Source organism: Solea senegalensis, linkage group LG4, assembly GCF_019176455.1.
Source record: "Solea senegalensis isolate Sse05_10M linkage group LG4, IFAPA_SoseM_1, whole genome shotgun sequence".
Classification (NCBI taxonomy): domain Eukaryota; kingdom Metazoa; phylum Chordata; class Actinopteri; order Pleuronectiformes; family Soleidae; genus Solea; species Solea senegalensis.
Window position 1 is genome coordinate 2,033,862 of NC_058024.1, and position 13,721 is coordinate 2,047,582.

The 13,721-nt window shown below is 40.6% G+C and overlaps 1 protein-coding gene across 1 annotated transcript; it reads left to right on the top strand.

The window, feature by feature from the left end:
• Nucleotides 1-432: 432 nt before the first annotated feature.
• Nucleotides 433-8,425, top strand: LOC122768355 (ras-related protein Rab-14-like). Its single transcript, XM_044024288.1, has 4 exons — nucleotides 433-781; nucleotides 1,154-1,241; nucleotides 1,342-1,372; nucleotides 6,193-8,425. The coding sequence occupies exons 1-4, from the start codon at nucleotides 698-700 to the stop codon at nucleotides 6,368-6,370; spliced, it is 381 nt and encodes a 126-aa protein (XP_043880223.1). The 5' UTR covers nucleotides 433-697; the 3' UTR covers nucleotides 6,371-8,425.
• The last annotated feature ends 5,296 nt before the right edge of the window (nucleotides 8,426-13,721 follow it).

Sequence of the window (13,721 nt, forward strand, 5' to 3'; positions counted from 1 at the left end):
ATAAGGTTTCGTGCAAATCGGACAACGTACGGCAAAGTTAGAGGGCACTTCCTGTTTAAAATGGCCAACTTCCTGTTCGTCTCTGGAAACATGTTCAGGGAAGGTCCCGTAACTCACATATCTAGTTTTGTGTCAATCGGACAGTGTAAGACTTTACTTCCTGTTTCGGGCGTTCCACTTCCTGTAGGGAGGTGATCTTTTACGGACATGTTGAGGAAGGGTCTGGGGTCCCACATACTAAGTTTCAAGTGGATACAACAATCCACCGAGCCGTTCGAGCCTCGCGCTCTCACCCGTTCATTCACCGCGCGCGGTACTAGTTATTTTTTTAATTTAATTTTTATCTAAAAAAGCTGTACATTTTATTGTTTTGGTGTAAATTTGGCAGCATACAAATGCACAATAAACACAATTACAAACCAACTCTATTAAAAATATCAAATGACTACCCTATATAATGAATACTATACTACTGTGGTGAAGTGCAGTGAATGCACACAAATGGTAACTAAATGTAACATACAGTGCAGTGTCATAATATCCAACAGTTGTTTGGTTTTTAATCATCATGAGAAAATTGTAATCAGAGAACATGTGTTATTAGTGCTGTTAAAACCAATTTGCAGTAATGTGGCATTATTGCGGTACCTTAAATAGCTAATTTATATGTGCGCTATTTGTTAAATAATAACGCCTCATGTTCTTTTTGAATAGGAGAAGTACCTACAATCACCTAAGCAGCTGGTTGACAGATGCCAGGAACCTGACCAACCCAAACACAGTCAGTATTTACACAGCAAGTATGGAGACTGACAAAATAATGAAAATCCTGTATTGTATTTGAAGTATTTTACTTAATATTTGCCTTTTTTATACGTCATATGATGTATTAAAAAGGCAAACATTAAGCAATGTTTTTAAGCAATGAGCAATGTTTTATGACCAGGTCGTACATGTTGAATTATGGGGATTCATATTTTATTGAACACCTGAAGCTAAAGTGAATCCATTTACAATGTAAAATGTTCATCTGTCAATTATCAAAGACAGCTGATAACAACCTTTTGCTTCATGAAATCCCTCTGCTCAGTTTAAAATCAGACTTCTACTTTTCCTGCATTATAGATTTTAATAAATGATTGTTGAATTTCAGGTGATCATTCTAATTGGTAATAAGGCTGATCTGGAGTCTCAGAGAGACGTGACATATGAGGAGGCCAAGCAGTTCGCTGAGGAGAACGGTGAGTGTGTGAGCGGGAAGCTCTTGAAATGTTATGCAGTTAAATTAAAGCAGGTTTTCAGACTGACTGGTTCTGATATTTGCTTTCTGCTGTTGATTAGGTTTGCTGTTTCTAGAGGCCAGCGCTAAGACGTAAGTTCAAACACATACACGCCCTTTGAATCAAATATTTTTTTTGGAAAGTAATGTGAAGCATTTGTGTTGTAGAGTGTTTGTTGACCCAGCTTCAGGTAAGCCCAGGAAAGTAGTCATTGTCAAAGGGTTGGGCAAACCAGTGTCATGGTTTCTGCAGGTTAAAGTTTCATTATCAAACCAGATAAAGTATAGAAAAAATGTGAGTGAAAAATATCACTCACAATATTGCTTTTTTTTTTCTTTTCTGCAGATGCAAATATTTTTTGGTAGTTACATTAGTGCCCACAGCAGACAAAAAAAATGTTACCCCTGGCCCTCTAAAAATGTCAGCTCACGTTAAAAAAAACAAAAGTTAATTCCTGAATGCCGCGTTTTCAACAAGACATGGACTGCTAAATATTTCTGTACAGATGACAAAGGTAAAGCCGTGTGCTTAGTTTGTGGTTTCCACTAGCATAGTACCTGGTACCAGGTGCTATTTTTACTACCCGCTCCATCGAGGCTCCAAGTGTGCTAGTAGTAGGTTTTATGCCATGATTTGTCAGTGCCGTCACAGGAAGAGACGTCCCACACAGAAATCAAGCCGAACAGCGCCGAACTGTAGGTCACTTAAAACTACTTAACAATCCTAAAAACATGGGTTAATCTCCAACAACTACCAGGGAAATCTCTATATTTAACAGGAGTCTTTTAAAGTGGAGTGGTGTATTTAGGGACAGCACCGGCAATCTCGAGCGGCATCACAGACAGCTGCTACTGTAGAGTAGGAGGCTGTACTCCAGAGACGTGTGAACAGAAATCAAGTTGAACAGTGCCGAATTGTAGATAAGTTAAAACTGCTTAACAATCCTAAAAACGTGGGTTAATCTCCAACAACTACAGAAGTCTTGTGTAAAGTCACTAGTCACTTGTACTGCAGAGTGGATGTATGTGGGGTGTGTATATTGCATGGGTATGAAGTGTAAGAATATTGCAGATTGGAAGAGTTACTTAGTGTTAAGCACTCTTGTTGCACTTGGATAAAAGGTGTTCGCAAACCTAGAGGTGCGGGCCTGGATGGACCTGTACCTCTTTCCTGAGGGCAATAGTGAGAACAGGCTGTGCCCAGGGTGTGAGCTGTCACAGGTGATGCTGGTGGCTCTGCGCAGACACCGGGTGTCGTAAATGTCTGACAGAGAGGACAGCTGCACTCCTATGGTGCCCTGTGCTGACTTTCTGACTCTTTCCAGAGCCTTCTTGTCAGCCTGAGAGCTGCTCCTGAACCACACCAAGATGTTGTGGGTGAAGATGCTCTCCACAGAGCACCTGTAGAAGGACAGCAGCAGGTCCCGGGACACGTTGACCCTTTTCAGTGACCTCAAAAAGTACAGGCGTTAGTCCCCCCTGTGAGGTCCTGAGAAATGTACGTTCCTGAAGTCACTGACCCTCTCCACCAGGTCTCCCCCAATGAGAAGAGGAGCAAGAACCTCCTTCCCTCTCCTGAAGTCCAGCACCAACTCCTTTGTTTTTGAGGAGTTGAGTGCCAGGTTATTGAGGGAGCACCAGGCAGCAAGGTCCAGGACCTCCTCCCTGTAGGCTGTCTCGTCACCGTTTTCAATCAGCCCCACCACAGTGGTGTCATCCACAAATTTCACGAGGACGTTGCTGCTGTGGATTGGTGCACAGTCATGGGTGTTCAGGGTGTACAGCAATGGACTGAGCACACAGCCCTGGGGAGCCCCGGTGCTCACAGACAGGATTGAGGACTGATGGTCCCCCAGCCTGACTGACTGCACGCGGTCAGTGAGAAAGTCTCTGATCCATCTGCAGGTGTGCTCGCCGATTCTCAGACGGACAGCAGTCTGCTCGGAACAAGTGTGTTGAAAGCAGAACTGAAGTCCACAAACAACATCCTCGCGTAACTGCCAGAGTGTTCAAGGTGCACAGCCCCTCAGGACCAGCAGCCTTAGATGGGTTCAAACTTCGGAGCACCTTCGTTAGCTCCTCCGTTGTCACTGTGAGGGCCAGGCTGTCAGCGGGCAGCAGCGTGGGGGCATCCTCCTCCTCTTTGACCTCGAACCTTGCGAAAAACTGATTCAGCTCCTCTGCAAGGTCAGTGCAGGTGCTAGTGGTGGGAGCACTGGAGCATGTTTACAAGGTCCCGGATGCCCTGCCAGACACGTCGGGGGTTTCCCTCTGTGAAGTGCCCCTCGATTTTCCTGGCATACGCTGCTTTCACCCGCTTAATGCCCCTTCTCAGGTTGGACCTACATGAACTGTACAGCTCCTTGTTACCAGACCTGAACGCAGAGTCCCTGTCCCTCATCCACTGTTTTTTATTGTCTGATGAGCTTCTCCTCTGTGACATTATCCGTGCACATTTTAATATAAAACAGAACCGTGGATGAGAAGTCTGTGAGGTTGTCCTGAGCAAAAAGGTCCAAGTTGGTGGTGTTGAAGCATGCCTGAGGTGAGCAAACTCTCACCTGAATGGTATGAAGAAACCATTCAGGTGGGCAGACTGCTGTCTGTTGAGTGCAGCTAGCATTAGCACTCGGCGGTGTGTATACGGCCGTAACCATAACAACCGTGTGCTCTCGGGCCAGATAGAAGGGACGACATCTGAGTGTTAAGTACTCCAAATCAGGGGAACAGTGTGTTTCTGTCACTGTAGCGTTGGTACACCACCTGTTGGAGTAGATGATCAGTCCTCCTCCTCTGCTTTTCCCCGAGTCGCTCGTCCTGTTGGCTCGATGTGCCGTGCGTCCCGCTAGCATGATAGCCTCGTTAGCTACCCCAGAGTGAAGCCAGGTCTCCGTCACGGCGATGATGCAGCTGTCCTGTACTGTTTTCTGCGCCTCGATGGTGGCCGAACTTGTTGTTCAGTGACCTGGCGTTCGTGAGGAAAATGCTGGGTAGCGCTGATCTGTGCGGGTCTCTCCCGCTTCCTGCGCCGCCTGGTCCTTTGTTTAGCCTCGGGCTTGGTTAGCCACGGGCTGTTTACCGGTCGTGCGATCTCCGCTTGGGATTTGACTTTCCATAGCGCATTCCAGTCCGGAGTAATTCCTCTCTACTGTACTTCTTACTGCTCACCGAAGTAACACCAGAAGGTGCGGAAAGAGGAGAAAAAGAGTCACAGCACACAGAGAGCTCTCCGGCTGCTGCACTCATGCGCACCGCCATCTTTTGAGAGAGAGTGTGTGTGTGTGTGTGTCGCGTATAAAACGAAGTCACCAAAGTTTCACTCAGCCGTGCAGTGATGACTCCGCCCACGTTAAGTAGGTTCTTTTTTGTAGAGGAGATGCACCCTAATCATGCTGTGCCAAGGCGAGTAGAGTCGGTGGAAATGCGCCACTAGTGTTACTTGTGCTTTAGACCTTGGTCTCCATGTTCCCTCTACTTCCCTTCTTAGCTGAGTGAATACATGGGTGGTCATCAAAATCTTTATACAGAGGATTTTAAATGTAGAATCACAATGCTACACTGTATTTGGTTCAGTATTTCTCAGCATAAGCAAGATCAGGTTCATTAGCACAGCTTTCACAGAATTAGTATATAGTATGGGTGGAACGGTTCACAAAAGCCATGGTTTGGTTCATTTTGTGGTTTTGGGGTCACAGTTTTTGTTTCTGTTATTTTTTTCTATTATTTTTACACTCATACCATACCATGTATCAGATCTATAGCCTATTTTTTTTTATCAGATATTCTTAAGGACATATGCAATCTTGCAAAAACTGAAACAGTGAGGCAGCTTGATTATGGATTAAGCACATCATTGTAACAATCCAGAGATTTTGAAACAGTAAGAGGAGAGACATTGCTGCATTTACACGTTTATATATTAATTCTAGTTTCCATTCCGTCACTGCTTGTGTCAGTGATTCAGAAAGATGCTCACTTGTGTGACTTTCATAAAGTGGGCGGGTCTGCAAAACGAAGCTTTTCATCTCCCACTCCGAATTAATGTAATGATCAGTCACAGTTACAAATATTTCAGTGGCCCTGGAAGTCCATCCATCTGTAGTAAGAGCCATGTAATCTGTGTCAGACAATTCTTTATAAAGTAAAGTCTCTTTATACAGTTCAGGAATTACTGTGTTGCTGAAGTGACGGTGGGATGGAATATTATACCGCGGCTCAAGTACTTTAATCATATGCTGAAATCCTGCATCCTCCACCATGGCATAAGGCTGCACATCTTTAGCTATTAACACCCCCATTGTTTTCCTCATGGCTTTTGACCTGTCTGACTTCTCCGAGTGCTTGTTTAAATGCTGCAGGGAGCAGAAGTTGCTTTTTCTTACCCAACTCTCTCTTCCTTGTGCTGTCAAGCATCACACTGGGGTGATGTCTCTGCCGATGCGCCAGCATATTTGAAGTGCTGCCGCTAGCATAAGTAACACATGTTGTGCTGTGCTTGCTTACAGTTAGTTTTGTCCATCAACTTTTTACCGCTGTCATCATAGATTACATTAAATCCAAAATGCTCCCACACTCCCGAAACGATGCTGCTGCTGGCGCATCCTCCAACTCTGGAGCTCCTCCTGCGTCTTCTTGTGACATTTTTGCAACTGAGCTGTAGCACTTCAGTACACGCCTCCTCGTACCAAATGTAAAAAAAAAACTTCACTGGGTTACTGGCGCAAGGCTTATACTACATTGCATGTCATAAACCGAATGGTACACACGTGTCCCGAACCGTGAGAAGCTTACCGAACGGGACGGATTTTTTGAATGAACCATTCCACCTCTAGTATATAGGTGAATTGAAGAACTTGCACCCCCTCAGAAATCATTTTCAATTAATTATTATTATTTGCTATGTTCTTCCTCAGAGGGGAGAATGTAGAGGAGGCTTTTCTGGAGGCAGCAAAGAGGATCTACCAGAACATCCAAGATGGCAGCCTGGACCTAAACGCTGCTGAGTCAGGAGTGCAGCACAAACCATCAGCGCCTCAGGGAGGACGCCTCAACACTGACAGCCAGCTCGCTAAAGAAGGTTGCAGCTGCTAACCTCACACAGAGACAACAGACGGATGGACGGACAGAGACAGTTATGTAAACCGAGATCCCCTCTCCTCCAGGCACTAACATCAATCTGCTATTCAAAGTGCATTAAATAGGATATAACTGGATTTCATTTAACATAGGAGACCACAGTTCGTTATCATTTAACAGTCCAGTCAATCCCACTTAAATATGGATTGTCAAAGTTTGATACCCTCAAGAGACAATGTCTCCAGAGACAAATAAAAAAAAAAATAAACGTTTCAAATTTGGACCAACTCACTGCCCAAATTGGGGTTGCACCAAAATGGTTTGCCTTTCTGCCAAATCTGGAATCAAGACTGCTTTCACACTACTTCCCATACTGCAGCTAGGCTGGCACACTTTAGTTTCAAATCTGGCCATTGCGATAGAGAGTTGGTCAAACTGGGTCCAAATTAAAATTGCTTGAGCTGAAGGGTAGGCCAAGCAGTACTGTAAGTTAAGTGCATCAATCATCGTTCCAAGATAAGGCTACCCTGCATAACACAGTCTGTCCTTGATCTTGAACAATCGATATTCCAGATTAGCTCATCCTACAATTCCTAATAGTATTTTACCAAACATGAAATACCTTCCAGTTACAGAGAAATGTAGCTGTCTAATTCAGACTGACCTACAGTCTAAATATGATCTAAAGTCATATGAAGTTCAAACTGAACTACTTTGGACAATAGGAGAGGGTTGTGCAAATTTGAAACTACCTTAGACCAAAATATAAAACACCATGTCCCAGTGACAAAGATAACTAAGCATGAATTTGGACCTTCTGTCTGGACTGCTCCCCTAAAATTTGGATGAAGTTCCAACTCTGGATATTCCCATGAACAGATTCAGGGCCTCATCTTAACCTGGACTGTTGCATTCAGGAACCATTTTTTCATGAATTTTAAAATCTGAACCAAATTTAGCTCTGGATCTGTTGTCATTGCAGATAGTCCAAACGCACAGTTGAGATTGAGTAAATCGTCTGAATCTACAGTGCCAGTCTGATGCTGTAGATTAGTATTTGTCGTGTCTGTGTGATATGCCATGGTTTGCTGTCAGTTGATATAGTTTTAAAAATCAATTCTCTCAAAACCATGAATTCTGTCACAGAGTGGCCTGGAATTCTGAACCTGCCTCTAGGATTCCTCCTTCTCTGAAAAACATTTCTCCCTCTCATGCCTCATCTGAAGCTCTGCCCTCTGAGCTCCTTGCTGGATTATTTGGTTTGATTGTTCCATCATTTGTTGATTGGAAGACGCACTTTAACTGTTGTTTGTCAGATGCACCTTAGGGGTGTTCCAGCTGTATTTTTAAATGTTTTTCAGCCGTCCAGTCACCTCAGATGCAAGTTAAAGGGGCAATCCACTGATTTGTACATGAGTATTACTCATCTTGAGGAGTTTTATTTTTTAAGTCTGCAAAATTATCCTGACTCTTTTACCTTACTGTATTGTCTAATGGAAGGTTGATCTAATGGAAAAACTATTCAATTTGCTTCACAGAAATTGCAGGATCCAAGATTTTATGGTGCATTCACACCAAATGTGAAGCGATTTGTCAAGTGGTGTTACAGTAAATAACAACTGGCACCTTCTCATCTGTGGCTAATGTCATAGCTCACTATATTCACAGTAATGTGCGGCCACCTTGAAGTGACAAACATTTTAAAAATGTACTGGGTACTACAGCTTCCTCACTCACCATGTTTGCCTGGTCTTCATCATTTTAGCACTGCAAAATAAATTGAGTTTGGAAAGAAAAGTTTATGCAAAATACGAAAAATCTAATCTGAATCACTCGATAGTACAGTCTGGCCACAAACAAACCTTTATTTTGCTGCTTCTGTGTAAACGACAGATATACAGACCAAGACCTCCATTTTGCAAATACTGTAAACTGTTTACAGCCTGACAAGACACTGAGTAAAACAGACAAAATGACATGCAGTTGAGAGATGATATCAGTGACCTAATGAATCCGTGTATCATTTGTTTGTTCGTTTTTCAAAATAAAACGAAACTTGAAAAAACATAACAAACTGTTTATTTGATTTTCAAAATAAAATAAAAAAAAATGTATAATGACTTGTTTTTTCCAATTTCCAATCCACTGAACCCAAGTTACGTGATCAGAAGGTTGCGTCGATATTCTCTCCTTCACGTTAATTCATCTCAAATGGTTCAAACCAAGCAGTCCTATTTCTGGTTTTCAAATTAAAGTCCTATCGAAAGCGATCACAAAAAAATTTGAAATTTATATGTCAAAACAATTATATAATAGCGATTACATGTAAATTAATTATGTCAAATAAAACATTGGTAAAATGTATTATAGCTATAAATACTGTAAATAGTGGATCTATAGTTGTTTTTGCATCTTTTACTTCTGTTTCTAACCCTGTTGTGAGTTTTGGCTGCTGTAATACTGCAAATTTCCCTGTGTGGGACAAAAAAGGTGATGTCTTATCTTGTATAAAACACTTTTACTCTGTAATGTAATATTCTTCGATCTTTGAAGAGGTAAAGCATCCATCATTTTTACAAGTTTATGGTTTCCCTTTCATTGGAATAAGAACCCCTTGTACTCCATACACAAGTAATATGAAGTACTTACTGTGTAGTTTTAAAGTAATCCAGGTTCAAAATTCCCTTCGTAACAAAAATAAGGTGGACGATTAACCAAATTTGTGTTGCTAAAAGTGCATTTACATGAGGTACTGAGTCTAAGGAAAGTGAATCATAAACTACTTATAGGAATTATGGATGTAATACCTCTTCCAAAGATTGATGAATATAACTTACATTAAGTAATATACAGTAAGTGTTTTATATGACAAGATAAGACATTACTTTATTTGTGCTACACAGGGAAATTTGCAGTATTACAGCAGCCTAAAATCACAAGGTAGAAATAGAATATATTATATATAATAAATGTGCAAGTGAGACTATACAAACAAAAGATGAAAGACTATAGCTTCACTATATACAGTATATACAATACATTTAACCTTTATTTGATTGATGATTTTTGACAATTTAACACTTCTTTTCAGTACGTTGTGTTTGCTTGCGATGTAAAGGAGAGAATATCGGCACATTTTACATTTAGGAGCGGCTGATTTGACCACAGAAAGCTCACTTGACTGCAGTCGTTTAAATGTTATTGATCGCGGATGTTCAAATATGTCTGTCAAATCTTTCTAACTTATGACAGACACTTTCTCTGTGGTCATGTCTTCTGGTTTCAGAGTTTCCCTCCCATCGTCATGTGAAGCTCCCCTGTCAAAGGTCACTTTCGAGTTGCGTTAGATGGAAATCCGTTTTTGTTTTTTTTCATTTTTCATTAGAGCACAATATCGGAAATTGGAAGAAAAAAATCAAGTAATTATCTGTTTTTTTCATTTATTTTGAACGCCAAATTAACATTTCTTTAACTGTTTTCCATTTCCTTTTGAAAATTGAATGAATGAACATGGATTCTGATGTTTCCAAAGGTTTCTGTGCAGGGGGTCCGAGTAGATCTTAGTAAAACTATGGGGGTTTTTAAGAGTGCACTTTTCCTTGTTTTCACTCCGTGATCCGTCTCAACCTCTGTGTGTTTAAGACGCTTTAGTGCTGCAATTAATTAATTAATAAGATCTGGCACAGAAGCATCAGATAAGCTGATCTCTTTAACTGCTCAAAGGGGGCGAGAAGAGAGAGAATGTTCACTGGTGTGAAGTGAATGTTCATAATCTGCGTTGTAAGTTTCGCTTTTGCGCAAAGAGGCTTTCCAGCACTTAATAGTTGCTGTTCCACTGTGTACTCACATTGTTATTGTTGGAACCCTTTTATTGGTGTTCCAAACTGATCTTGGACAGACTTTAAGCGGGAATACACAGGAGTGTTCTGACCATATTTTTTGCGTGCGTCGTCACATCTTTCGGTTGTGTTATTTCGGCCGAAAACCAAAAATGCCATTTTCGGGAGCTGAATTTTTGTTGCATCTCTAGAAAAGTCTGTTTGTTTTTTGTTGTTTCAAAAAACGATGTTTGAACAACTTGCATTGTTCTTTATCGGCTGAGAAAGTTAACTTTGAGGATACTACAGTGTGGACCAACTTCCAGTTTTCAAAATAAAACATGGGTAATTGAAAGACAATAACCAGCTTTGTCAATAAGATCCAATACGAAATAAATACAATATTTTTTTCATTGAATAAAAAAGTGAGTAGTATTATAATGGAATAAAATGTACCTTAACCAGCCACTGTAATAATTATCCTGCCCTGATTTGACCTGGAAGCTATTGAGCTTATTCTGTTCTAATATTTTTCATATTTTTAATCAGTTTTTAAACGTAAATGTTAGCATTTTGAGCCATAGCAGAACTGTTTTTTTGGTTTATGGCTGAAATAAATTATTGAATGAACGGATGAGGATGATACACGGACCATGCAGATACACTAAAGAGACGTTCATTTATGGATTTTTACAGGGTGATGTTGGTTTAAAGCGCAATGATTCAGGATTTTTACCCGAATTAAACGCCATTGAATGGTTAAATGTCTTGTTGTGGGGAGACAGGAGGCTCTCCGCTCCTCTTTCCAACTGTTACCAGAAAACCACCCTTGCAAGACCAGGGGCACCCACCCAGATTTCTCAGAATCAGGAGGTCTAGCAAGAATCACATATTGTTTCATTGCACAACACACACACACACACACACACCTTCTAGCCAGGTAACGTCTATAAGATTAAGGCAGAGATAGTGTTATTTTAGGTGTTCATTATGGCAGAGCCAGTGAAATCGAAGTGGAGAAAACCCTTGTCGGAGGAAGCAACAAAGTGGAAATACTGTATGACCGAGTGAGTATCAGACTGGCTTTTTTTTTTCCAAATGGAGAGAATTGAAACACAGAAGCATACAAAATGGGTGCTGACATGGACATGACTCTACGGATTGTATTTACCGGCTCTGTTGAAAACAAATGCACATGGCCAGGAGAGAGAAAGGGAGGGGGAAGCATAAGCGGTGAGTTTTTATGACCATGAGGATGAAGGATGTATGTTTACGGTGGTGTTGTAAAAATATGTATTCCGAAACTGTAGGAGGAGCTTCATAGAGAATAAGGCAATAAATGTCTGTATTTATACAGGGTGACATGGGGGTTTAGTCTTGTTTGATCTAGGAGCCCCCCCCCAACCACCTTCCATTTGCTTAAGGCCCTCAAACTCCTTCGGAATGCCCAAGGGCATTTCTGTTTTCCACTTCTCTTTTTCTTCAAATGGTCCATTTATCTGTGAGCAACTAAAGCCTGCTAGATCTGCTAAACATTTTTTTGTGGTTGATGTTTATTTTTTTCTTTTAAAAATGTTCAAAAGTGCTTCAGTTGATCTTGTCACTTAAAGGAACGGCACTGATTGATGGATGCATAAATATATTTAAACCAAATACTGTTGGATGCAGATTTGACTTGTTTCATCTTGTTCCCGCTCACAGATTAAAGTCAGATTTACACATTACACAAAATCAATCTCCTGTCCAGAGTCTAGTTGAATGTCGGTGAAGGATTGAAGGATTTCAAAAAAGTGTTTTTTTTTCTTATGATAAATGCATTTGTTTTCAGTTAAAGAATATTTTTGACATCAAAAATATAATGTGCATCTTTATATTATTAATAACTTGTTAGTCAAGGGGTCAAGCTACAGCGCCCCCTGCATTGACAACCAGTATGAGACATTGAGACAAAGGCCCTTTCTCAATACTCAAGTATGCAAGGATGTACTTGCGTACTTGGGAAGTACATACTTGAGAAGTACGCCTGTAGTACATACTTAAGTACACAAGTATGATTCTTCAATTGGAACAGCAGCGTACTTCCTTGTTCTACTGTTTGAATGGCAGGTGGCGCCAATTGCTTAAGCCACCTACAGTGTTGATAAATGAACATATGAAATACTTTTAAGAAATGCATATATATTGTTATTATTTTCACATTTTAAATATTTAACTGTGTGTGTGTGTATTTATGTATATATATATATATGAATATATATATATATATATATATATATATATAAATATATATATATATATATATATATACATATACATATACATATACACTGCCTGGCCAAAAAAAAGGGTCACATCGTTGGACCGCCTTTAGCTTACGGCACTCAATCACTGTGGCATTGTTTCCATAAGCTACTGCAATGTCACAATATTTATTTCTGTCCAGTGTTGCATTCATTTTTCACCAAGATCTTGTATTGATGATGGGAGAGTCGGGCCACTGAGCAAAGACTTCTCCAGCACATCCCAAAGATTCTGAACCACTCTTTCACAATTTGAGCCTGATGAATCCTGGCATTGTTATCTTGGAATATGCCCATGTCATCAGGAAAGAAAAAAATGCATTGATGGAATAATCTGGTCATTCATTATATTCAGGTAGTCAGCTGACCTCATTCTTTGGGCACATAATGTTGCTGAACCTAGACCTGACCAACTGCAGCAACCCCTTACCTATTTGCTTAGTTAAATCCAGGTGGCAACTTTTTTTTTAACCAGGCAGTGTATGTACATATTATATTTAAATACAGATGCAATGACCGTGCAACTTTAATATAAATCTAAAATTCAAAATTCAAATTAATAAAACATTAATAATATACAAACTTTCAAACTCACGTCAAAACATTTCCATTAAAAACAAAATAACACGTCAACAACAAATCTATGGATCACGCCAAGCATCTAATGACAGAGACGTCGGAGCCAGCGGATCATTTCTTCAGGACAGGCCGAGGATGCTCTACGCACTCTCACGCACTGTAAGCGTAGAGCATCCGCAGAGACGGAGCTGATCACCTCCGACAAACTATAGATACACCATTTCTTAATACACAAACTGCATGTTTGAATTTTAAATGACTAATTTCTAGCCTCAAATTATCTTAAAACTTTGTTCCGGGACACAGAAAAATATTTTTTTAGATTTATATTTGTTTTATCTGCTGCTATGTTCCACCGAAATCATTCTGGGATACATGGCTTTCCCAAGTACGCTCAAGTCACCACCCAATGCATACTTGGTAAAATGGGCGAATACACATCCGGGTTTGAGAACCGCACTCGTTGTTCACAGACTTGAGAATTGGAACAGAACTTGGACTGAGGCTGATGACGTATGGGAGTACGCAAGTACAGACAAGTACGCACAAGTATGGATATTGAGAAACGGCCAATCTCTTATTGAAAACATGGCTGCCAGTGTGGGCAAGGAAAAACACCTTTTAGCCACTTAACAAAAGTCTGTCTAAATTGTAACTTAAAAATATGTT

Excerpts from the sequence above, each read along its gene's own strand:
- LOC122768355 (XM_044024288.1), top strand. The coding sequence starts at position 698 with ATGTTCTTTTTGAATAGGAGAAGTACCTACAATCACCTAAGCAGCTGG. Across the intron at positions 782-1,153 it reads ACCTGACCAACCCAAACACA|GTGATCATTCTAATTGGTAA; the intron begins GTCAGTATTTAC and ends GTTGAATTTCAG. Across the intron at positions 1,242-1,341 it reads GCAGTTCGCTGAGGAGAACG|GTTTGCTGTTTCTAGAGGCC; the intron begins GTGAGTGTGTGA and ends GCTGTTGATTAG.